The sequence below is a fragment of the Gobio gobio genome (assembly GCF_949357685.1).
Source record: "Gobio gobio genome assembly, chromosome: 22".
Classification (NCBI taxonomy): domain Eukaryota; kingdom Metazoa; phylum Chordata; class Actinopteri; order Cypriniformes; family Gobionidae; genus Gobio; species Gobio gobio.
Window position 1 is genome coordinate 21,432,482 of NC_137118.1, and position 27,925 is coordinate 21,460,406.

General features: G+C 37.8%; 1 protein-coding gene across 1 annotated transcript in view; it reads left to right on the plus strand.

The window, feature by feature from the left end:
- The window catches only part of galt (galactose-1-phosphate uridylyltransferase), a 152,792-nt gene that overhangs the window by 20,692 nt on the left and 104,175 nt on the right, over positions 1–27,925 (plus strand). Inside the window, exons 6-7 of the mRNA XM_079804553.1 lie at positions 2,372–2,428; positions 23,778–23,900. Coding sequence (XP_079660679.1) covers positions 2,372–2,428; positions 23,778–23,900 — 180 coding nt within the window. The remainder of the gene's footprint in view (positions 1–2,371; positions 2,429–23,777; positions 23,901–27,925) is intronic.

Consider the following 27,925-nt stretch of genomic DNA (forward strand, 5'->3'; position numbering starts at 1 on the left):
TAAAGATAGACCATCAAAATGAAGTGTAACCTAAATTAATTGTATCAACCAAACTTATTGACGAAACACAACAACTGTCACTGTGATCAACGGCAGGTGAGAGGAGGACACTCATCGACTACCACACAACACAGTCAATACCAAATATACAACAAGAGTGTATTCTCCTGGAGTGCAGAAATACAATAAACATTACAGTTACAAATACCTCTCCTGATGCACGTTGATGCTATGGTATATAACAGCAAGCAAGAAACATAAACATAAGTACAAGTGGAAAACACCCTGTACCCTGATCAGTACAGCAAATATATAACGACAGCAGATGAAATTGTAATGGTCTTATTGATTAAGAAAACTTGTTACCATTGTTGTGTTTTGCATGTGTGACTTAAGCATGGTCAATTGATATCCTTTGAAATCAAATAACTGATTTCTTGTTGATTGCTGCATCAATAGGAAGATAATTACAGTAATCTAAATGAAGTTCCAGGTGCCCAACCAAGGGGGACAAAATAATGGATGTGAAATTTTAGGAAATTAACATAATTAACTTATGTTAACTTATGTAACGTTCTCCCAAAATTTTTATTTGTATTGACAATAACATTCAAGAGGACTTTGTAAAAAAATGAGTGAATGCAACTTAGGAGAACGATAACTGCGGAAGTGGAGGAAATTAGTGAAAAGTCTATTACGAATTGCCCCGCCTCAACCTTTTGCCATGCATGTTCTTTTTTGTTTGTTTATTTTTTGCTTCGCAAAATGCTACTCAACCCAGTCAAGTGATGTTAACTTGGGTTTTCTGAGTAACGCAGACATAGCATTCAAACAGTACAGATTACTAAATTGTTTTCAGTAAGTTCAACAAATGATTGGACATTAAAGGGATAGTTCACCCCCATGATTTACTCACCCTCAAGTTATCCGAGGTGTATATGACATTCTTCTTTCAGATGAATAAAACTGGAGTTATATTAAAAATGTTCTGGCTAAACCAAGCATTATAATTGACCTTATTCGCCGGAAGTTATGGCGCTGAGCATACTGGATGAGATTCGTCTCATAAGAAGTAAAAAAAAAACATAAAGACTGTTCGGTTTCTCGCAGAAACCGATCGTTTCGTGTCTTGCGACATCAATGTGTCGCCACGAGCCGCATGGTTTAACACGGATTCGTATGTCTATGTGTTTTTACTCTCATTGCTCTCATACTCTAAAATATCCCCATTGACATGCATTATACGACTATCACACTGCAACGGTTGGAGTTAAAAATCTTCATTTGTGTTCTACTGAAGAAACAAAGACACCTACATCTTGGATGCCCTGGGGGTAAGCAGATAAACATAAACATTTTGTTTTTGATGAACTATCCCTTTAAGTAAAGTTATCGAAAAAGTGTTAGTAAGAACAACTCTGTTGGATTTGACTCGCGAATGGCCATTACCGGAAGCCAGTGATTATAGTTATAAATACGGATATTTTTTGCTTCAGAAGGCCTTTATTAACCCACGGAGCCGTATGGATTACTTTTATGATGGATAGATGCGCTTTTTTGGGCTTCAAAATCTAGGGTACCATTCACTTCCATCATAAAGCTTGGAAGAGATTTTTTTTTTATATAACTGTGTTTGGCGGAAAGAAGAAAGTCATATACACCTAGGATGGCTTGAGGGTGAGTAAATTATTGGATAATTTTCATTTTTGAGTGAACTATCTTTTAAAGGCTTTAAAGGAGCCACCCCTTGAGGGTTGAAAATAATGGCTTTTCCACATATAAAACATTTTTTGTGTACATAAAACTTTATTAACATTATAAGTGAACCTCAAGGAACATGGATAAAAAATGTTGAAACAAATGATAAATCATTAATTTAGTGTACAGCAAAGTTTAGTCCAATCAGAGAAGCAACTTCAGGGACGTTGCTACATTTTTTCCCGCCACTAGAGACTATCGGTTACCGACTCATCCAGATAACACCGGTGGTTATCTCCTCTCTGTTAAACACATCAGAGTATGTGTTTTGCCTCGTCTTTGCGATTTACAGACCCTGAAGAGCGGTGACTTTAGCCGAGTCAATATTTATCAAGTGGAGTAGTCAAGGACAGATCCTGCTCAAATCCTTTTATATCACCCTCGAGGGAGGTGCCAGGAAGTCTTAAAACTCCCTTCGACAGGATGTTTCCTTTTAAACAGCAACATGTGCTCTGATCTCTTCATGTCTTAATAAAAGAGTGCATGTTTTGTCTGCACCTGTCTGTCTGCAGCATGTTTTGGGTTGTTTCTGTACACTTGTATAATGTTTGCTGTGGTTTGTTATGTCTGGGTTCTTTGACAGGACGTAATGTGTCTTTCTCTTGTGTTTCAGATCTTTGAGAATAAAGGAGCCATGATGGGCTGTTCAAACCCCCATCCTCACTGTCAGGTATGCCGTCACCTTGTTACTTCATTGATGTCCCCTTTTTCTGCCTCATTCTACCCCTCCTCCTCCCAATTAGTGTTTGCCCCTGTCGACTCTCTGAGGCAGAGAGCCCTAGAATGCTATTCTGCAGATTAAGACATATCCGCTACAGTCTTCAACCATCTGGAATGCTCTTTTTTAGTCTGGAATAGGTCTGTCACCTCAGCGGAGAGACTGCTGACGAGATGGGCTAATGCAAGCATGGGCTTAAAAAGCCTGTAGACTCCAATTAGGGAAGTACAGAGATGTTCTAGGAAAAGACGTCACTGAAACTGTCTTCCCACTAGAAAATTACTCTCGCCTCTCGGTCTTCGAGTCAAGTGGGCTTGTCTTATGGGAATTCAGTTTTTTTTTTTTAAAGGAGGTCGCTGGGATGGCAGTGGGGTGAAGAACATTTCTGCTTTTATCAATTTGATAGGGTTCAGTGTATGTGTTTTATTGACATCTTCATGTTTCTGCTTTAACTCAGAGCAGCAAGGAACTTCTGTTTCCTCTCATTTCCCTTTTTCTGGCTGTCTGTCTTACCCTTGTTTCTTCTAAGCACAGGAAGCCTGTCACTGTCGTGCCGTGACAGCGCAGCAAGCCAAACTCGCTGGGTTGGCCGCACGCTGAGCTCCCTCTCACTGAATTCATTAAGTGTTGATGTACGGCTGTGTGTTTCACTAGGGGGCAGTAGAGGATTTTGAGATGGTTTGACATAAAGCTCCTTTTAAAGAAGCTGCCACAAACCACTCATGTTTTTCTTATAATACTCTCTTTATAATAAACCACACCCGAGGAATGTAGGTTTAATAGTCATACCATAGATTTATAGTTTACCGCCTTTAATTTTTTTTCTCAGCCTCATCAAATATGATCACTGGTGCTGATGTACATAGTTCAGTTGGCTGGGGAAAGTAAACCTAATCAGAAGTTGCAAGAAATTTCTTTTTTATTTGTAATGCAGCAACTACAATAAATGCAAATGTAAATGCAGGCACTAAATACCCCAAACTGACACCATCTTATGTGATCATTAACAGAAACTGGATGAACTGAAGTAAAAATAAAATGTATGATTAAAAACTGAAAGTAAACTAAAATATATTTATATAATTTCAAATAAATGAAATAAAAACAGCCATTAATTGACTTTACTTGTAACATTTTTGTGCTGTTTAGTATTATTTATATACCATTATATTTATACCATTTTGAATTAGCTTGAATGAGCTATTTTTATTATATTTTGTTTTTTATTTCAGTTTTAGTTTTATTAATTTTGCTACTTCAACTTAAATGAAATCAAGAAATGTTGCCCTGGCAACTAACTGAAATAAAATAAGTTAAGGTTTTAAAAGTTTAAGTGTTTCATGTTTTATTTCAGTTAAGGACACTCCACTGTAAAAAAATAATAATTACGCCTTAAATTAAGTACAATCAACTTTGGTATTCAAGTCATTTCAACTGAAATCACATTAAACTGACTTAAAAACTTAAGTTGAATCTTGTATAACTTAAAACAAGTTGAAAATTGCTTAACTTATTTAAATGAGTTAAAGCAATGTAAAAACATATGTTTTCATAACTTATTGATCATATACTTTTGGTTTTTAATAGTATTAGTTAACAATAATAACAGTGCAATAACAATAAGAATGTGTTGAGAACACATTCACTTTGACAGCCCTAAAATACTAAAACTATAATGAATCTAAAATGAGCTAAAACAAACAAACAAAAAAACTAGAAAACACAGAAAATAGGCTACTTAAAAAAAAAAAAAAAAAGCTAAATCAAAAATGTAAATAAAAACTAGATTCAAAATCTAAAATTTTCTGCATATTAATCTGGGATAGGACAAAATATTAGATTTTTTTTTTTTACCAAACGTTAATAGACCCTTTAACACCAGCACATTAGACTAGTTTCCTTGGCAACAGCTCATCCATGCATCATACTGGCAGTATGACAACACATCCACCCTGCGTCCCAGTATGTGCTGGACGTGACATCAATCACCGACCTCTAACATAAATCAACCTCCCAACACACACGGGCTCAGCCCTCCGAACGCAGCCCAGATAGCATCAGCCGTAAGCCGCTCTTAAGTTTCTCATATGATTTTATCAATGGACGCAGCTAAATATGAGTAAATAAATCCCCCTGCCTGTACGTGTGTGGCCCTCCGTGGAGAGACTGGCGCTCTGTGCGGCTTAGGTCTATGTTAGCCGGCAGGAGTTGAGCTTTACCCAGCATGCCCTGGGAGAGATGGATAAGCCGCATGTATCCGGCTGCCCACCTTCTCCAGGATGAGAGTATTTGCGGAGAGGGAGCGAGCGAGCGAGAGCTTGCGATACAGCAGGCTGCCTGTGTTGATCTGTGTCTTTTTCTCTCTGTCTGTCCCACGCTTTCTCATATCATCCGTAACCACCCACCCCTGAGCAAACACAAAACATCAGCTCAGAAAACAGAGACTCATCTTTGTCTTGAAGCGATTATCGTGGTGCTGTTTTGTGAAATTTAAAACACTTCATCTTAGGATCTTTTCAAACTTTTTGCCTCATTTCAGGGCTCGTATGAATTTGGGCTTAAATGTGAACTTGGACCCTTTAAAACAAACTAAACTGAGACTCTTGTGAGATATATGATAAATAATAAGAATAATAAGAAAAAATTGAATTTGTATAATATTTAGAATTTCCAAAATGCATTGTGCTAGTGGGCAGATGAGGTCTTGTTCCAGTTAGTTCCAGGAATTGTTTTAACCAGTCTAAATGTAAAGTGCATAAATTATTATTTTTATGAGTGCAATATAATTATCATCATCATTATAATTATTATTTAATAATATTCATGTGCGCCTGGTTCCACAAAAAACCCTGCTATAGCTAAATTGACGTAAAACGAATAGCTGCAAGCAGCCATTAAGGGGCCAAGCACAAAGAAGGCATGTTAAGTCATGCAATCTTGGATGGGAGCATCAGACCAACTGCAACAATGAGCAATTAATGACATATTAAGGTAGCCTGACAAGCCAGACCCACATCAAGATGTTGGGTCTCGGAACACACCATTGGCAAGGATCAATCCGAGGGGCGGGATAAACGGTTGTCTTTCAAGGACCCTATGCACATAATAGGATAGCAATACAACCAAACAGAGCGCTATCAGTGGTGAGAGTCCACTGTTTTCCCACCAGTGGAGCTAGTTGATAGATTAAACTTTTGCCGTATCCGAACACATCTTCCTTTTTTAAGAATGACTTCAGTGCCGTTCTTCTGTTAGCAGGGAAGTAGCAGGGAATTCACGCGGAACCGTCGCAACTCTGCCGTCATTATGTTAAGCCCGCCCACCGACTCTATACACAATGTGATTGGCCTGACTAGAGTTTGGTTTTTTCAAGCTAGCAAGACAACAGAGAGTTGTCTAGATTTCTAGGCTAATAGTATGGTGTTTTCAGGCAAAATAATAAGATTTAACGGTTTATAATTTTTGACCAATAGGTGGCGCTATTACGAATTTGCTGTGGTGTGGTCATAGTAAGGTGACAATGACGCATACAAAGTTTTGTGGCAATATGTCAAAGCATTGCAGAGATACAGCCTCAGAGTTAGCTTGGCACCATGACATCAAATTTGTTGAGAACGGTTTGGTCAACTGAAAGGAGAAAGTAGGTTTATCTGAAAATTAAAATTGGCGGAAAAATTTTCATGATGGAAAATTACGTCATAGGGTGCAATCGAATCCAAGGAATCAGAGGGAAAAAATAGTTTCTTGCCCTTACGATTCAAATGTTATTAAGATAAACGTGAGTGCAAATTTGACAGTTGGTGGCGCTAGAGGGATTGAGTTAGAGACTCCAAATTTGCTATGGTGACAGTTCAGACTGTTCTCTATCTGTGTGCCAAATTTCACAACTTTCCCCGCAAGCATTTCTAGCGGCTGCCATAGACTTCCAGAGCAGAAGAAGAAGGAAGAACAATAAAAATAAGAAAGCCAATTATTACAATAGGTGCCTATGTACCTTTGGTTCTTAGCCTCTAAAAATATCTGAAGCATCTTTTAAGGACAGGGACAGTTTAAATAAACTCTATTCACCTTTCACCTTCTCTTAACCCTGTAAAGCAAATCGATACATCATGACGTGACCTCTTGGCTAGCTTTTAGCTTTTGTGTCAAAGTCTAGTGTGACAAAGTCTAGCGTGGTATTAGTCATATAGCATTCATATATCACCACTCCAGACCCCTTTAAAACAATTCCAAATAAGACGTTTAGCTTCCGTTTAGTCACTCAGGTTCACTTTTAGGTTCACTTATAATGTGCAATTTGTTTTTTCTTTACAATTTAAAATAACTTTTCGATATGAATATATTTTAAAATGTAATTTATTTATTTATTTGATCAAAGCTGAATTTTCAGCATCATTACTCCAGTCTTCAGTGTCACATGATCCTTCAGAAATCATTCTAATATGCTGATTTGAAGAACAGCATATATGAAATAGAAATCTTTTGTAACATAAATGTCTTCACTGTCATTTTTTATCAATTTAATACATCCTTGCTAAAAAAAATCTTACTGACCCCAAACATACAAATGCTAGTGTAAATTTAACATTTTATACTTAAAAATAAGTTATAATTCACTTTTGAGGCAACAAACTGTGTAAATAATTTTCTTTGATTTAACATTTATTATTATTGTTTGAATTAGAAGATATTTAAATATTTATTTACTGGGATCGGGAGAGATCCCCTAGCCGGGGCTTGAACTCGGGTCGCCCAAAGCACAACCGAAGCTATTGGCTCAGACAATTCGAAGATATTTAAATAAATGCTATAATTATAATAAAAACAAGGGAATAGATGCAGCTAAAACAGTCTTCTCAAGTAATTTGACAAACTTCCGGTTAAAGCCCCACGACTTCTGTTTTTTTAACCAAATATGAATAATTCAGATTGTTACAGACAGATACAGATATAAATATTGGCTCCGCTGCACAACCCTGCTGTCATCACGATTAATTACAATGTTAGAATGTAGATTTAAGTGAAAACAAACATTTAGCAAATTTTTTATAATGCTTATACACAATTTCCTCAAATTTGATAGCTGGTTGCTAACCAATTCCCTTTAAAAAAATGTATAAGAAATGCAAATCTGACAACTACAGTTAGTGGTCTCATGGTTATTGATTAAATTCACTGGTAGGAATATCCACTTGATTTGATACGTTCACAGAGAAATTGAAATCCAGGGCACAGTTCACACAATTTAAACGACTTTGAGAACCCACAGCAAGCAACGTGTCTTGATGTACAATTGTGTTTCGACATTAAAGAATAAATGAAGAATCTGAATTGTGTAAAAGAATTGATCTTCACTTTTTATGATTCTACTCCATTTCCTAAACCAACTCCAGTGACGGCATCTCTGGTTTATCCCTGCATAACACATTGTGTACAATGTCGCCTTATCTATGAATTTACATACACAGCTAGACCGATAGCAGAGAAATGGCAAGGAGAGAGATTGCCGGTCAGTTGTGAGCTGTGATTGACGTTCTCTTGGAACTCCGGCTGATGCTTTTCGAAACGGCAAGTCAATCTGCCGCTCTCCATGGGCTCCGACACAAGCAGGAAATAAATAGCATAAGCGTACGTCAGGAAGCGTCAATCATTTGCGCCATCTGTTAAGAACAGACATATACTAACTCTGGAGAACTGTAGCATTCCGAAATATCGCCTGCGGGTCAGGCTTGAAAGTCATAGCACCTCGCTTCTTTTTAATATCTCTGATGTTGCCACTGCTAGAATATTTACTAACTGTGAGACGTGTTTATTTATGTTTTTTGCTTCGCTGTTCTAGAGTGATGGACCGCTGTCTGGCGTTTTATTTCGCAGAGGTTCATAAACGTGGCCTCTAGGGCTCCGGGACGTGTGCGTGAGGACTGCGCGATTAGTTCCCCCCTCCTCCAACGCTCCGTCCATCGCTCGTTCCCGACCCCTACTTTATCACTCCTGACATTCAAATCAGCAGCCAGAATACTGAGGAGCTGCATGTAGCGCCACACACACCGCTGACCAGACAGACTACAACAGTGAGGATAGAGAGAGAGAGAGAGATAGAGATGGGCTTTATGATTTCACATGACGCAAAGGATTTTATTTCATTTTAGATATTTAATTGGAATTCTTGGGGAAATGGGCTCTATTAAACGAGTGTTTTTCTCTTTTGTCGTCTACTGGGACTTAATGTTTAATGCATAAGCACACCGGCCTCATTTTCAATAGCTCTCTGAGCAAAGTGCTTACCTGTGTGAACTTTTCTAGCCTCAAAGGTTGCGTGGAGCTCGGAGGGAATAGTGCTGTCATTAAGTACGCATAACTAAAGGCCTTCATGTGAACGGCGTGAAGGCAATTATGAAAATGATGACACAGAGAGGGCTTTTTTTAAGTAGTCGTCACCCCGGGCTGGAGAACCTGTTGACTTGCTGTACTCAAACACCCCACTTAAGGTACGTTCACCCTGCCAGCGTTATACAACCACGAAAATAACCAGAAGGATTTTATCTTCAGTGGGTCTTGTTCATGAAACATGAGAAGAATGAAATGTTGTGTAAATAATTGGTGAAGAACAAAATGTGACAATTCATGTTAGAATTGTTATGGACGACTGGCTATTTGAGGCAGCAGATACGTGTCTAGTCTGTGTGTGACCACAGCATTAGTCATATATCACTAATAAACTGTATCACCTCTACACACCCCTTTAAAGGCACAATATGTAAGATTTTTAGATTAAAACATCCAAAAACGTTTTAAAACTAAGCATTGTTATACAGCTCAACATGATTAGTCTTATTGTATGAATCACTTGTTTTCTTGATTCACCGTGAGTAACGATTTTACCACGTCTCAGAGACAACACTATTTTGTCTATAAGTGGCTAACATAGCATAATCAGAGAGGGCTTTCTCCACCATACAATATATTTAAAAAAAGTTTGCATTTAAAATTAACTTTGGCATTTAGCAACAGTCATTTAGTCATTGTGTTTTTATGAGCCATATCTCTCATACCAGCTACCGAGCGAACGCACAGAGTAACATTTTAACATAACTTTCAACACACTCAAATATTTTGTATGAACAGCGCTGCATTACCCCACATGCGCAACGAAAAGAATAATAAAAGCTTTGCGGTGGTCTCTCTCATTAGTATTTCTGCCCGTCGGATTCCTTTCCATCGGCTGTGGAGGTGAAGAGTCAAGACTACAACTCCCATGATTCCTCGCTCATTCACGGCGTCAAAAGCTACGCCTTTGTTTGGAATAAGCGGCCTCTAGTGGCAAAACTTACATACTGTGCCTTTAAACCAAACCAAATTGGAATGTGGTCTGAGTGGCTTACTTTTAGTCACTCAAGTTCACTTTTAGGTACACTTATAATTTGAACACAACCAGGTTCACTTTATTTTCACAGTATTTTTTTGTGATTACCATAAAGTACAGATGGCATGCAAGATCGACAGATGGAATGGAATTATAATTAAATATACAGGGTATGCTACCGTTAAAATGTTTAGGGCCAGTAAGATTTTTTTTTTAATGTCAGCAGTGAGTGACTATTAGTGATGCGATTGAGGTGAGTACAATTTAACTTTATGCAAATGAGTAGAATGACTACCAATCATAAAATTACAAAAGCGCAGAGGCAGACAGTAGTGAAGTATTTTTACTTTCCAAGTAATTTTATTTTTCAAGTATGTACTATTTCAGTGATTTTCTTTACATCACAACACCCCAAAACACAATATTGTAATTTTTACTGCTCTACGTTTCATATTGAATATCATGTAATACTTAATTACATAAAACATGTAGTACTGTATACTTTTACTCAAGTAAAAGTAATTCAAAGTTTTACTTGAGTACAAGAAAGAAAGTACTACATTTTTAATGTAATTAAGTATTAAAGGTAAAAAAAAACCAACCTTTAATTTATGAAATGTAGAGCAGTAAAAAGTGCAACATTATGCTTTGGAATGTAGTGAAGTAAAAGTTTTCCAAAGAAAAACAGTAATAAAGCACATATACTTGAAATATGTACTTGAGTAGAATGTAAAAAAATACTTCTCTACTGTCCGCCTCTGCAAAAGTGCGTAACAAAATGACTAAAACAAACTTATTTTTTACATTCAGTTTTCATTTTAAATAAGGCAAATTCAAAATTTAAAAAAATATGAATTCAAAATATGCAAATACTATAACAGTGTATACTTAATACTAAATAACACTGTTTCTATCTAAGTTTTTATGTTTAATGCAGGTCAATTAGGTTTTTTGCCAAAAACTTTTGCGGAATAAATATTTGTAAAAAAGAAATGCAATTTCATTTCCAAATGTCTGGTATTTTAGTAATTTCGATCATAAATACATTGCAAAATGTGTTTACATAGACTTTTTGTGGACTTTTAACAGTCTTTTTAAATACTTAATTAACCCTTAAATGCTAAAATCGGATCCAAATCTAACACGAATGGCTTTTTAATTGCCGTAATAGTACAAAACTCTCCTGCTATGTTATGACAAAAGAATAAAATAAAGCATATTTTGTTACCTTTTGGAGCTTGGAAGGGTTCAGTTTGAACAGATGTTTTATACCATTATCACTGCCCTCGCCAGAGCTCATTTCCCAATACATTCAGCATCTGGCTCATATTCACCATCTCAAACATATTCTCTAACTATCGTTTTTTTCCAACATCTTCAAAATCAATATTTTAAACACTGACAACTTCTTCTAGCCTGGATGCCAGCGGAACTTAGAACTCGGTCTGGACTTGATCCCGTTGTGGAGCAACTATGCTCGAACCAGAGCTGTTCGGACCAATCAAATTGTCAGGGTTGGGCTTTATATGATGATAGAAAGATGATCAACAGTAACGTAATCATTCACGTCATCAAAGAGCGCTTGGGTTGAATTCGTTCTAATCCTAAACGGAGAACTTGTACGTATATGCATTCACCTTTACTATTTCTCTCAAAAATGATGATCGTGTTGGTAAGTACTCCGTGTATCCTTAAATTATTTGTACAACACTGGCAAAGATCGTTTTCTCTCATCTTCTTCTTCTACTTCTTCCAGTGTGCGTGCAGTTGAGTTCTGTTGACAACTATGCGTCGCTCAACATATGTCACTTACTCCGTTGCTCTGATTGGTTATAGGTCTATCCAATTGAGTGCAGAGGCATTTTTTTTCCCCTGGTTCGGTTGAAACACGCCACAATCACAGCCCAATGGAGTAGTATCAGACTCATATTCTGACTAGAATCTGAGTATGACGACGTCAGGCTAAGCTTCTTCACTAGATCCACTATCAAGTGACAGTGACACTAATATTTGATTGAGTTAAGTACTTGCTCTGCAGTAAATCGCTGAGCCATTTCAAGTTTTGCTTATCCTATTCTTTTGTTTTCTGCCTGAGGTGACTATGAGTGAAACATCACTTCATCATTCTGTATCATACATTGCCACCTTGTGGAATAAAGGTGAATTGCACTTATTGATTCATCAGAGATTCAACTATGGTTGCCAGGAAAAAATACTTGCACTATTACATACCTTATGTCGCTAGCGACCCTATTGCCTAAAAAGAAGTCTCATATTCATAAGACTCATTTGGAATTAGATTAGATTAGTTAGTTAGTTAGTTGTATCTTTATGATACACAAAAAGATCCGTCTCACAGAATGCCTACACACTATAGATGTTTTGCACTGTAGATTCAGCAGTGGTGGCGCTGAAAGAAATGCAGGGAACACTGTAGGAGTATTCAAATGATTTACATAATCATATTTTTATGAACAATTTAGACAGACATTTGCTCTGATTATGTTTCATGAATGAGGCTTGATGTTACACAGTTTTGCACTAAGCAAATCTTAATGGCCTAATTATTGGTGAACAGCAGGTGTGCTTCTGCTCCACAGTTTCCCACAATGTCAGGGAACACGACTTGGAAAAACATTCTTTGAAAACCCTCCAACAGTGATTCATATTCAGTAAACACTAAATCCTTCAGTCTTCTTTAAGCCTCCTCAATTCATCTGTTTTAAATGCAGACACTGGCCACTTCTGAGCTCCCAGAAATCTCCCTAAATATGATGAGGTGATTGGAGATGTGACCCACGAGTAATGATTCATTTTCTTTTCAAAATCCATCATTTTCAGAAATCCAAGCAAGCTCAGACATTTTGGCCCACCGTCTCGAAAAGCAGAATAAACATGGACAAACAAAGTGCTGCTCGGTTCCAGATGTTTGTTGGAAATGGCTCTCATTGCCGAGGCCTTTAAAAAGAACAACCTTGATTTTTCTCAAGTGTAATTTAATTTTTACTGCATTATAAAAGTGAACTGCAGGGGGAAAAACACATCATCCAAGTCTCTAAATAAAGCAGCGATGTTGGGTGTAGGTGATCTAATGAGTCATTTTCATTCTTTCTTCTGATGATTTCAACACTCTTGGCCGCAAGTGTGTCTGTCTTGTTTTAACTCTAGCATGCTTTGAACCTTTATATTATAACTGATTTCTCTGGTCATTATTTGGTTTCACTGATATTTAAAATCCACATGGAATTAATTATTGACCCGTTTTATTTTCTTAATGCACATAACTGTTCTTACTGTGAGTGATTCATGAATACATGTTATTCTAAATAATAAAATAATATTATAAAATATAATTATTTATTATTATATATTATTCATTTTTATTATTATTAATATTCAAAGTTAAATATAAAATAATAAACAGTATATACAATGATCAGGCATAACATTATGATATAATATTGTGTTGGCCCCCTTTTGCTGCCAAAACAGCCCTGACCCATCGAGGCATGAACTCCACTAGACCCCTGAAGTTGTGCTGTGGTACCAAGATGTTAGCAGCAGATCCTTTAAGTCCTGTAAGTTGCGAGGTGTGGCCTCCATGGATCGGACTTGTTTGTTCAGCACATCACACAGATGCTCGATTGGATTGAGATCTGGGGAATTTGGAGGCCAAGTCAACACCTCAAACTCGTGCTACTCAAACCATTCCTGAACCATTTTTGCTTTGTGGCAGGGCACATTATCCTGCTGAAAGAGGCCACAAACACCAGGGAATACCGTTTCCATGAAAGGGTGTACATGGTCTGCAACGATGCTTAGGTAGGTGGTACGTGTCAAAGTAACATCCACATGGATGGCAGGACCCAAGGTTTACCAACAGAACATTGCCCAAAGCATCACACTGCCTCGGCCAGCCTGCCCTCTAGTGCATCCTGGTGCCATGTGTTCCCCATGTTAGCGATGCACCACCCACGTGATGTAAAAGAAGACATGATTCATCAGTCCAGACCACCTTCTTCCATTGCTCCGTGGTCCAGTTCTGATGCTCTGATGCAATATTGTTGTCAGCATGGGCAACCCTGACTGGTCTGCGTCTATGCAGCCCCATACGCAGTAAACTGTGATGCACTGTGTATTCTGACACCTTTCTATCAGAACCAGCATTAACTTATTAAACAATTTGAGCTACAGCCAGCCTTCGCTCCCATCAATGATCCTGTCGCCAGTTCACCACTGTTTCTTCCTTGGACCATTTTTGATAGATACTGACCACTGCAGACCGGGAACACCCCGCAAGAGCTGCAGTTTTGGAGATGCTCTGACCCAGTCATCTAGCCATCACAATTTGGCCCTTGTCAAACTCGCTCAAATCCTCACACTTGCCCATTTTTCCTGCTTCTAACACATCAACTTTGAGGACAAAATGTTCACTTGCTGCCACTGATTATCTCTTCATCACCGCACCTGTTAGTGGGTGGGATCATTATAGGAAAACAGGTGCCGTGATGAAGAGATAATCAGTGTTATTCACTTCACCGGTCATAATGTTATGCCTAATTGGTGTGTGTATGTATGTGTATATATACATATACACATACATACATGCATACATACATAATCTCGATTTTTTTATTTTTTATATAATAATAATTTTATAGTTATCACGTAAAATAAAGTTATTATTATTGTTATTATTACATTTTCTTTAAATACTCAATTTACATTGAAGTATTACAATAGTAATTTCTTATTTTATTCAGTAATTTTCATTTTCTTATTTAATAATATTAATAATAATATAGTATTGTAATTTTATTGTTGTAATGTAAAATAAAATAATTATTATTATTAATCATCATCGTTTTTTTTTGTATTATTATAGCTATTTTGACAAATAATATACATTTTTTGGCCATATCATGCAGCCCTACAAAACAAGGCAGCCCCCCCTGAATCGTGCAGCTTTATTTGCTGGGTTTGAGTTTCTAACATAAAGTTTTTTCAATAAAAACCCATCCATAAAATAAAAGTTGTCAGTAGTTGTATCCCAGTTTTAATAGTGTCACAGAAGAACTGGGATGAGTGTATTCAGTCATTTGTGTCTTTTGATGTGAGGCTTCCGTCAAAATCTTGTTTAACCCGAGAGGTCAGAGCTCTCACGTGTGCATTTAGAGCCGTGCAGCTTGACTCTAAGACCCCAATCAATGGTTCACCAGAAAACTGATGTCAAAGAATCTCTCAGAGGTACATATCGGATTCTGCAGGAAGTGCGTGCTTTAAAAAAGATTGTGGAAATACTTCTATATTTGCAATCAGTAACCCAGGAGAACTCGGTTCCCGGTTCTCACAGAGAGCCTAATTTATCATTTAGCAAGAGAGCTCCTTTTCACAGTTGCTTTTTTAAATTATTTTTGGCAGCAGCCAAACAGAAATTTGTCTCTTGATTACAACAACTGCTCCCTCGTGGATTATGATGGATTATGGAAACGTACACAAGAATTAGAATTAGCTTCTCATTGATTGACTGTGAGCTTTAAACGTCTAATGTCACATTAGTCAGCGATGACCGCGCACGCAGGGGATATCTCAAAATGTTCAAATTCATTCTGGCATTTGTAGGCCACATATCACAACAGACTCATTTTCATGTAGCTCGATGAGTCATTCTGAAGAAAAAAAAAACATTCTTTCCGACTGTCTCATCCTGTTTTATTTACGATGTTGTCATCTCTGAGATATCCTTGACAACAGTTGGTGAGTTTTCAATGATGAAACGCTCATAGCGTTTTGAACGTTAATTGACACATCTATTGGAAACATCTACCCGTTGCTGTTGAAAAGAGACTTTTTATTAGACCTCTAAATGTGAAGTGAATGCAGTTGGAAGCATTTCTAAAAGTTTAAGTATAACCACAGCAATCAAATGGAATTAACTTTTTATTGGGTATAACTTTGGTCTCAGATGAGCGATCACGTAACGCTGGGGTTGGCAGGTGTATTGGCAGCTGAAGGAGATGATGTCGCTGCTTTCGGCCTGTTGGTTTCTAGTGAATGTTTGAATTAAACATCCAAAGGCAGAATGAGTCTGTGACCTTGACATTTCACAAGCTCATGTGTCTTTTCTCTTTCAGCCTCTTTGAGAAGATAATTGCCGTATTGCTGCAATGACTGAGCAAATTAAATTTGGCCGGTTACTGCCAAAGAACTAGTATAACTTACAAAACCTTGTTGTTATACAGTATTTTTCATAACAATACATGGTAAAACATAACAATACGTTTAAATTGGTAAGATTATTAAGATACGATTAAGAAATAACAAACAATAGGCCTACTTTAACAGTATTTATTAAAGTTAAATATAGTTTGGTATTTAAAGTTAGATTAAATATAAGCAAATTACTTATGAATATAATTAATGTAGGCTATTTATTGTACCATGATCAAACATGAATTAACAATGAAAATTTACATTAATGCTGATTAAAAAAAGAGTAAAGTTGGACTGGGCGATAAAACGATAACGATATGTATCGCGATAGACACGTAATCGATATCAATAAAAAATGCGTTCGATAAAACGTTCAATACATTTTTTTTTCTTCGTCAGAAGAAACCAGAGGTTGCGAAGCATGTTTGGTTGCATGAACAAAGGCACTCACTCTCAGGTAACCTAGCAGCGTAGGGAGTAACAGGCTAACAGCCAATCATGTAACTGTATCAGGTTTGGTTGCGCCATAGGCTATCGTTGGATTCTTCAGTAAACTAACCGGCGTGGAGTGACCATAGGCTGTAAAAAAATGTGGCGTCACCCATAGGATTCCGAAGAGCCGTTTTGAAGCGCAAAGTAGGGACGAGTTGGCCGTTGCGTCATCGCGCGTCACTCCCGGATAATAGAAAATGGGCAAAGAGGCGGAACGTGGGTGGAGCTGAGGTGATGCGATGACTAACAGACAGCAGATAAATGGCAATCCACCTGTCACTCAAAGTGGCCACGCCCTTAATTATGCAGGACTTTAAAGCTTTATATAATGTAAATGAATGAGTTATAAAACGATTCACCCCCCTCACAGTTGTCCTGAAGGGCCAAATTAACCGTATAGACCAAAACCACAATTTGTACCAGGCTGTAAACATGTGTTTTTCTGCTGTAAAGTTGGGCATTTTAACATGGGGCTCAATGAGATTCTGCTCCCTTCTAGAGCCTGTCCCTAGTGGCCCGTCAATGAATTGCAGTTTAAGTCACTTCCGTATTGGCTTCAAGAGAAACTGCGGGAGGTTGCCGCTTGGGAGTGACAAGTGGAAAATGAGTGCCGCAGCGAGCGAGGAAATTGTTGATAAAACAGGAAAACAAGTCTGCTCGCCAGTATGGCAGTTTCTTGGATTGTATAAGTCTAACTGTAGTCAGACCAATGTCGTCTGCAAATTATGCAAACTTGTTTTACCAGCCTTGTTTATACTTTCGTCTGGCTCCGCAGTGCGAGCCTCCACTGACAGCGCGCACGTGCGTGCGCCTCGTTCGTTTGGGGATGTGTTTATACTCGACGCGCTCACCGTTGTGCTATTCTTGACTTTGGCTGAATCCGAAATCGCCCCCTAATCCCTCAATCACTATTCCCTACTTTAGTCCACTGATACAGTTCACTTGAAGGAGTGAATGAAAACAAGTGAGCTAATTCGGACTCGTTATTGTGGTGCTAAGTGGAATAGAAGGAGTGCACTCAATAATGTCCACTATCGTTTTGGACACCACTACATATGGCTGTCCCCTCAAATAGTGCCCTATTTAAGGGTATAGGGGGCGATTTTGGATTCAGCCTTTGAAACTACATGGAGAGGTACTCTGCATCTGTGCCTTATAACAAAGCATTTAAACGGTACAAATAAATAACAGAGGCACTGCACCTTAATGTTAAGAGATAATGTTAAGTGTTCATTGTGATTTTAGACTTGTGTTTATATTTTAATTATTTGAGTGTTTTCCATGGTTGTATTGACATTTCTGCCTTTATAACTGAGGGGATTATAATCAGAGGAAGGTTAAGTTTAAAATAAAATTGTTTAAATGTAAAATATTTTTCTCCTGGTCCTTATTTTAAATAGGTCATAAAAATATAAATAATTATCGATATCGACTGAAATGAAACACTTATATCGTGATACAGTTTTCAGCCATATCGCCCAGCCCTAGCGTAAAGTGTTACACAATTACACAATATACAATACTGTTTCAAAATTTTTAATAATCAAGGATTTTTACATGTTTGTGAAAAGAGTCTCTTCTGCTTGTCAAGGCCACATTTATTTGCTCAGTAAATACCTGCCCGATCTCACAGCAATTTGTATGTATTATGCGAGGTGGCTAATTCGTACGATTTTGAATGACCTCACACGTACGAATTTGTACGATTTTTGCTAAATAGTACGCATTTTACGAGTTGCCCAATTCGTAAGGAAACCCATCATTAGGGTTTAGACAAATCGTACACATTCATACGAATTAAGGCCAATTTATACTTCTGCGTCGAGTGTACGCTGTAGCTACGCCGTAGGCTGTGTGATGCGCGCGTACCCTGACGCGCACCTCTCCAAAAATGTAACAACGCGTCAATCCTACACGGACCGCAAGCGCCGTGATTGGTCTGCCAAAACCTCTCCCTCAGGTCAATAAATAAATAAATAAATCTGCGACAGGAGTGTGTGTGTGTGTCCAGAAATGGGATGATAGTTTCTTCCTTACGTCTGCTATAACACAATTTTTTGTAGTCCAGAGATTCTTTATGTTAGTAAATAAATACATAGATCCGCTGAGTATAGTTTATTTATTTTCTCATTAAAACAAAAGATGTTAATCAGTGATTGCATATCAAGAACAGGGACACATTAGGGTACATTTCGTGAATGAAGTCTCCGCAACAGCAATCGATTGCTTGAGCCACCGCTACTGAAAACAGCGCCACGAGCTCTGCATGATTTCACAAACGCATTCCAGCGCCAGATCGCCTCTTATTTAACTCCACTAATCAACTAGAGATGCTTAATTTGTATTAGATACAACAACACAAGCTGCAAGAAAAGCCGCTATCTCACTGCTTATACTCCAACAATGAATGTACACATTCTACACAACAAGCTGCTTCTTCTTCGGCTGTTGTCTTACACCATCATGCCCGAGGACACTGCCTACTAGCGTCTGCATGTGGAATTGCACATTGACGCAGACAACAGCGCAGAAGTATAAATTAAAACCAACGCGTAACTTGCGCCGTTGAGGATACGGCGTAGGTCCGACGCAGAAGTATAAATTGGCCTTTAGCCTCCTCGTAAAATACGTACGAATTGGTCGTGAGATAGTATTGAAAATACATTTAAAATAAATGATTAATGTGGCCATGATAAAAATATTAATTGCTTTCAAACAAACAAACAAACAAACAAACAAACAAACAAACAAACAAACAAACAAACAAACAAACAAACAAACAAAAAAAGATAACTCCAAACAATTAGCCTACCCAAAACCTTTGAATTGTAGTGTCTATTTCATGGCCAATAAGCAAAATTCGCCAGTTTAAGACTTTTTGTCAAAAGTATCCTTAAACTTCATTTTAATTGCTTCATATAAAGTTATAGAAAAGGCTCTACTGTTTCATTAAATACTGATTGTACTGATATTGAATTAATTCAAATTCATATATAGTCTATATGATCTAAAAGTAGATTTATGAGTAGAAGTAGTATTAAAACCATATCATCATGGCTTCTAGACTATACTTCTTCTTTTACTGTCACAGTAACGGTAAATTAACTGTGGGCACAACTGTGGGCAATTGTGGCCGAATGGTTAGAGAGTCGGACTTGTAACCTGAAGGCCACGGGTTCGAGTTTTAGTAGAAAATGTAGGTGAGTGGAGTGAATGAACAGTGCTCTCTTCCATTCTCACTACCCACAACTGAGGTACCCCCAAACGCTCCCTGGACGCCACTGCTCTGGGTGTCACGGTGTATGTGTGTGTGTGTTCATTACTTACTGCTGTGTGTGTGCAGAGTATAAATTCCGAGTATGGTATACTTGGCTACACGTCGCTTTCACATTCACATGCTAGCTATTTAGCATCTAGCAAGATGGTTTACTAGTTGTACAAGTGCATGGGTCAATGACAAATGTATTCAAGGCTGTGTCCGAAATCACCCTCTATACCCTTTAATAGGGCACTGTATGAGGGGACAGCCATTTGGCAGCCACAACTGATGTACACACTTTAAAAAAAGAAAAGTTGACATAACTTAAAATTGTAAGGCAACTTGCTGCACGGCTTTTTTGAGTTTACTCAATTTTTAAACAACGTAGTACACTTAACTCAATTAATTGAGTAAGGTCACATGTCTCCCAATTTAAGATACTTTGTTCAGCTGATTGAGTTTTAATAGTTTTTTGATTTTGTGTTGACATTTTTTTATTTTTTTCATGGTGATCAGTGTTTTCTTTAGTTGGGCAGTTTGATGACTTTTTAATGTTAGTGTTTCTCTTGCTGCTGTAACTGAGTGTGCTATGGCAAGAAAAGCAAGAGAAAACATAATCAGATGCTGTCAGCTGCTCAATGATAAGAATAATCATTGTGTAGTGGCTTAATTCACTGTTCGTATGACTGAATTTAATATGAGCAATATACTATTAACTTTGTTTTATTCTAGAAAAGAGCCAACACGGTTTTAATCAGAAAAGCTGAATATGGTTTAAAACCGATTGTACACTAAACACTTTGACCTCCTGTGAGACTTACTCCCACAGACATCAAGAATCAGCCTATGAATCTCAACAATGGTGACATGCTTCATGCCGCAATGCATTCTGGGAGCCATGGATGAGTTTTGCATGATGCAACTAGAATGCATTGTTAACTTGTTGCAACTTGTATGCTTGTTAGCTTGCATTTACAAATCGAATAATACTAGGTTGGTCTAACGATAGTTGAACCAACTTCTTTTCACTGGTTAAGCCAACTTTTTGGCATTTAATTGTCCAGTTGACTAAAACATAAACATTAGTCAAAATTTTTGTGAGTTGGATTTTTTACAGTGCACTCAACGGCTAGAGAATACATAATGCAATGTGAGACGCACAGCAAATTTCATTTCAGCTGATTCCTCTATCCATCCATTTTCCAAACTACTGATCCAATGTGGGTACAGCGTAATATTATACAGGTATAAATGCTAGTTTCCATGAGTTCAAGATAAATCTTTTCATTACTACTGGTGCTGCCAGTTTGTTAAGTTTCCAATGGTTATTAAACAGCAAGTAAAAACTATGCAAAAGCGGCAACCCTTACGGCACATTCAGTATCCGAATTCACTCACTTGATTTCATTGACTTCTTCAAGTGAACTATATTAGTGGGGTAATGTAGGGAATAGTGAATGAAGGTACAGTATAGGGGGCAATTTCGAAACAGCTCATGACAAAGACAAAGATTAATCTTATAACAATCTACTTTAAAAATGATTTAATATGAAAATCATCAGAACAGTTTAATAGTAATGACTCAAAAAACGTCATGTGGTGTAACCATAAAGTAAAAAAATAACTTATTTTCTTCTTTAAATACACGTAAATGCATCTTTATTAATTTATCAAAAATGTTTTTCGCACATTGGCTAGCTACTTTGCAGTAGCTTTACTTTACTTTGCTGAAATAATTACCTTCAAACTCTTGCTTAAAGGTGGGATAAGTGATATTTCGTCATTGCTGAACATTGTTGATATTTGAAATCAACCCAAACAAACATACCCATTTCTTCATTGCTCCGCCTCCAAACTTCACTCTCCAATCCTAACCGCCTGGATTCAAGTCCCGATCTCAAACCCTGATCACTGGCATGTGAGGCGAGCGCACTAACAAGGACGCTAAACAGTAACCACTGCATTCTCTAGCAGTCATTAGCCTGAACAACTCTCACTAGCGGACAATGCAAGAGTGTATGTCTATTTACCATAACAGAAGCGCAACAAAATAATGCTTCACGGAAAATAAAGTGAAAATGAGAACGAACGACAGGAAGCACAAAAAATTTACATACAGTACACAAGAATAAATACAAGCAAGAGTTTGTTGTTAGTTGCCAACAGCACAGCAGCTCCAGACAAACAACAATACTCAAAACTTTTGAACAGGATGAAGATGTCTAAATTTTTCTTATTTTGTTTAAATATACAAAAAAAAAAAAAAAAATTCATTTAGTACTGCCCTTCAGAAGCAACAGAATATACCTACGTGTTTCTTGGAAGACAAATTAAGTACAATTTACACTGTAACAAATAAAAATGGAAAATGTACTGCCAGGACATTATCCAGTGATTTTACAGAAATGTCCGCTAACCCTTAAAACACAAACTAATGCAATGCGTAATTCAAAATACAGGTGAAACACCTGCAAAAAACCAATATGGAAAATTCCTTCATATTTATACGGCCTATTTTATGCCCTATTTTAATTTTTTTTTACAGTGTACCTTGATCTTCAAATTCAATAAGTTTACACACTCAAAGCGTTGTGTTTCCTTCTGGCGCATCAGTGAACCTTTTTGAATAGTTGTGTTTTGAGTCCCTCAATTGTCCTCAGTGTTAAAAGATTGATCTCAGAATCATACAGTCACTGCTGGAGAGGGTTCAAATATGCAAAAGATGCTGGAAAACTGAAGAATTTGTAGGACCTGGAGGATTTTTCTGAAGAACATTGGGCAGTTTAACTGCTCAGGAGAAACAAGAGACTCATGAACAACCATCACAAAACAAAAAACAGCCGTGGATCATCCAGGGAACGACACACAGCACTGAGAATCAATGGTTCATAAAGTTTTGAATGGGGTCTTTTTTTAATAAATTCAGCTATGTTTTTGTCTTGTGGACTATATTATTCAGGACAGTACTAAATAAAAAATAACATGCGTTTTGTATGATCTCTCTTATTTAGTTAAAATTATTCACATTTTCACAGATTCTGCAAGCGGTTCACATACTTTTTCTTGCAACTGTATATGTCATACATCTCTACAAGGCTATCACCAAATACCAACCCCACTAGTTGCAATGAAAAGTATAATTTGATCTGTTTCTGAGCTTCAGTGGCGTGTTAAATACAGGCCTGCTTTGCAGTTCTAGTTATTTTTATAGCTGGGAGGGAGATTTTTTTGTGATTACGAGGGACTGATTTTTTTTTAAACATTCTAATTTTGATGTACTATGAATTGCAAACAAGTCAGTGGTAAATTCGTGATAAAGACTCTTGAGAGAGCCTTCAGATGCATCTGTGGCTCTGGATTAAATTGCTAAAATTGAGTTCCCAAAAACTCTAAATCATTATGCAGACAATCACATTCGTCTGGGGAGTGAATGATGACCGAGTTTTCTTTCCTCAGGAAGATGTGTGAATTGAGAGCTCTTGTGGGAGCTCTGGTGGTGAGGAAACGAATCGGAAAAACTGAATCTCTCTTTCCACCCTTTTTTGTTGAAGATGTATTGGATATGTTGTCAGAACTCTCTCTGGGCAGCACTGGGATGTCTTTGGCGGTTGGAAAGATGAATGTTTTAAAGTGTCTTTTCCAATTGCCATCCCTAAATCATCTCTACAAGGCTAAAGATGAGAGAAATGTTATCGCCAAGTACCAACTCCACTAGTTGCGAAGTATAATTGGATCGGTTTCCATGCACTCCGTGCTTCACTGGCCACATGCTTCATTAATAGTTTGCATGTGTTAAATACAGGCCTGCAGTATTTCTATAGCTGGTAGGGAGTTTTATTTTATTACGGGGGGCCGAAGGCTTTTTCTTTTTTTGCCCCTGACAGCTATTCTAAAGGTTTTATCTATGACAACAGATTCTGATTAGCTTCCCACACAGGTTCACGTCTTTGTGCTATTCCTGTTTCTATCTCCAGGTTTGGGCCAGCAATTTTCTTCCCAATGAGCCGGCGCTGGCAGAGCGCTGTCAGAGAGACTTCATGCAGAAGCACGGAGAGCCGATGCTGGTGCAGTACGCTCGAATGGAGGCACAAGCACAGGTAATACACCCACATAAGACACAGTTCACAGCATTCAGCAGTCTGTCAGCATAAAAAACTCCCTATAGATAAAGGCTCTCACAACCACTATGTGAGAGCGCTTTTGAAAACCCTGCTGAGGAAAGAAACAACATAAACCTGTCTAAGGTGGTTTGCTGGTCAGAATGGTGTAGTTTGATGGTTTTAAATGGGTTTGGGGACTTTTCAGCTGGTAGACTTGGAGAATTGAACTTGCGTGCCCATATGGACCTGTTTGAGTCATGCACATTATTAGGTTGTGATATTCCATCTGACCTGTAGAGGGCAACATGAAGATGTGTCAACTATTACCTCTTTTCCACCAAGGCAGTGCTGGTGCTGTTTCGGAGCCAGAGCCTAATTTCAAATCGGTTCTTTGTCTTTCCACACCCAAAGCACCACCTCCGAACCAGGAAAAGTGGTTCTTAAGTAGCACCAAAACATTGCTGGTCTAGAAGTAAGAACCGCTTGCATCAGAGGCTGGGGGCTGGGTTACCGTGACCAACAAGATGAACACAAACTTGTGACCGCCATTTTTGAAATGGTAGCTAATCGAGCTAATAGCTGCTCGATTGTAATCTCCGTCTATACAAATGACGGCAAACTGCACGAATGCGTTGGATTTGCTGTGTTTTGATGCCGATGTAGGCTTGTAAAGCCATGAGCATCAATAGTAATGCAACGTTCGCCATTGATGGAAGGCTTGTTCGAGATGCATCGGTGCTGTGCAGACCAATCGCCGTATGACATCAAAGTTCAACAAGAGCATACGACTCCTTATGCTTTTGAATCGCTCATGCTGTATTTTGATATCTTACGCGGATCGGTCTGCGCAGCGCCGATGCATCTCGAACAAGCCATGTTTTGTTTTATCGTTTTTTTCCTTTGACCTTGTTTCACTAGACGATTTTCACATTTTAATCGATTTCAAAACTGTGGGAGACCACAGGAACCGATTTTTAGCATTATAATCCTCTGAATACACACACTAGAAGATTCGTCTGGACTGCGAGACCACACACCCGTCGATTGCAGTAACATTTCCACTATGAGACTGGATCTCAAGGGACTTGAGAAGAAAGGTAAATGGTCAGCTGGTTCTCCTGGCGTGAGTTTTGTTTTACGGGAAGAAAAACAAAGGAGAAAAAAAAGGAATATGGGTGATCTTTTTTCTCAACACTCCACTTTCGTGGCATTTTTGTGGCTCCCAAGTTTCAGCTATAGAAGCACGCAACATCCGGTTGGTGAAGCTTGTTCGCTGTCATTGGCTATCGCGATATCAAACATGTTTGATATTTACGATTTGGGATTGTGTGGACTCCGACGTGATCAGGAGCAGTAAAATAATCGGAATGACTCCACACAATTAAGGATTTTTTGTATAAAAAATTGTCTGCGACAAGCATTGAATCGGGCCACGCCCACTGATCACCTGGGGGTGCAAATTGGGCTCAAAATCGGGCTTAAAGTCTAAAAAGTGTGTGGCCAGCCTAAGCCCTGAGTTTTCTCCCATTCTCTGTCTGTCTTGCTGTTATGTTCACTGTAGGATTCACAATATGTATTTAGTTGTGTGTGTTGTGTATGCTCCGCGCAGCTTGTAGGTCTCCGGCTAACCAGCTAACAGCAATATGTGTTTGTGCGCAATTGCCTAGAAATGTGTTAAATGTTTGTCATTGTTATAACTTAGAGTTATAAGAATAGAGCAATATGTTGGTATACAACTGCAGTGCTTTATCAATAAATTTCTGCGTTGGGCTAACTCATATTTCATGACTGTTTGTGTGTTTACCACCGAGCTGTGGGCTAGGTTCGCTACCATAAATATAAAACAACTTATTTCCTCTCTGAGTCTATTTTTAGAACAGAGCGGAGCACCATCATTATTATAATACAATGTAAGTGATGCAAGCACTGTATACTGTACGCTGAAATATTTTGACTGTAAACACTGCTAGTAACATGGCTTTGTTCTCTGCTCTCTGTCGGAGTCTAGCTCGAATTTGTAAGGCAAAATTGATGCCATGTCTGTTCGTACACATTACCGTAATCCAGTAATGGTGATAGGCATTCCGTTTCAGTCATGCGCTGAACGCAACGGGTTTAGAAAAATTAATCGTTGAGGGAATCATTTGGGAGTCGTTGAGCAAAAATAGGAACCTTTCAAATGCCATAATAGGGGCACTTTAAATACATTTTACCATGTTTCAATCTGAAATTCCTCCGATTTATACATAAAACAATGTGGAAAAGGTCCTCAGATTGTGTCTAGGCCTGTCCATCACCGTCTACCATAGCAAGTTGTCCTTCCTTGTTTGCTTGTTTGCGTTCTCTCTGGTTTGCAACGCCCCCTTGTAAACAGTTATGCCGACTCACTCACTGCGTCGTGCTTTACAAGGGAGCGTTGGAGGCATTAGCATACACGGCTGGATCTCTAGTATGCTGCTTGTGTCTCTGTGTGTCACCTGGGCCCTGATCATTATATTGCGCGGGGCAGGATGCTGATGGCATGCCGAATCAGCAGGGAAGTGCTGAGCGCACACGCCCGATTCCGCTGCTCTCGCACTTCAGCGCATTCTGCTAGCCAAGCATGGAAGGCAACGAGAAAAAGCTTTCATTAGCATAATGAGGCAGACATAACTTGAACTTGGTTAAATCACAGGTAATGAAGAAAAAGAGCGGGGGAACAAGATAAATGCATTTACGGTGAGAGTAGAGGGCGGAGAATGTGATTTACAGTGATGTGTTATTTGTAAGTACACATGCTAAAATAGTTTCGTTCCTCATAGTTTTTAAATACTGAATGCAGTATGTTGTCCATGACAGTTCATAATCCACTTTAAATAATTTGATTTAAAATTAATAACTATAATGTATTTTAACAAAATTATTAATAGATATTTTTATTATTGTAAACTAGTTTTTTAAACATGAATTTTTACACATTATATAGTCCAGGACAGCTCATAATATTATATTTCACTTTAATAAATGCCATTAAAATGAACACATGTAATGTATTTTAACAGAATAATAAATTAAAGGGGTCATGAGAAATCAACTTTTCATTCAGCCTTTGATATATAAAAGTTAATCGTGATAAGAATATCCTGTAAGTTTCGGAGCTGATCGAAAACTTCCTTGTTAGTCAAAGAAAAGCTTTTATTGACACCAAGATGACCCTTGACGTCATCGTGTGGTGAAACGCCGCCTCAAGCCCAGCCTCCAACCCAGCCTCCAACCCGTGGAGCTAAACTGATTGCGCTACAGAGCAATAAACATGCCGAAACGTGGAAGAACACAGTCGCTTTTTTTTTTTATGTAGTCCAGGACACTTCATAACATTATAATCAAATTAGTTTAACTAAAAATAACTTTAATATATAAAGTATGAGCATGACATTAACATCAAGGTCATGGTTTCAAATCCCAGAGAAAGATAAAAACAAAAAACTTTGAATGAAAGTGTGTGCCAAATGCATAAATGTAAGTGTAAATATATTTGATCAAAATTAGTATTATTTATTTATTTATTTATATTTGTTAACATTAGTTTAGTAAACATTATGTAGTCCAGTTCATAATTATTATATTCCACTCTAATTATATTAATATTAATTAAAATTAATATTTTTCTTACCTTTATAATTCAGTATATTTTTAACTTAAATTTTTAATTTTAAGAAATTAAAGTCTCTTAAGAGTTGTGCTATTTTTATTTTTTGTATTACTATTCATTATATTTGCCTCCTACAACTTCAGAATCTGTAATAAGTGACCAGTAATGTATTCTGTCAGATATATTTCCCAGTGCACACTGCACACTCCATCAGTAAAGCGTCCTGCATTCTCCTTATCCCAGACTACATTCTCCTTGCTTTTATCTGTAAATGATGGAGATGCTTCTTTATAGGCTCCAGAATTCCCTCGGCTCAAGCCCTAGTGAAGATTATGAGGACTGTGATGTCATTATAATTTTTTTTTAAATGAAATTAATACTGTTATTCAGC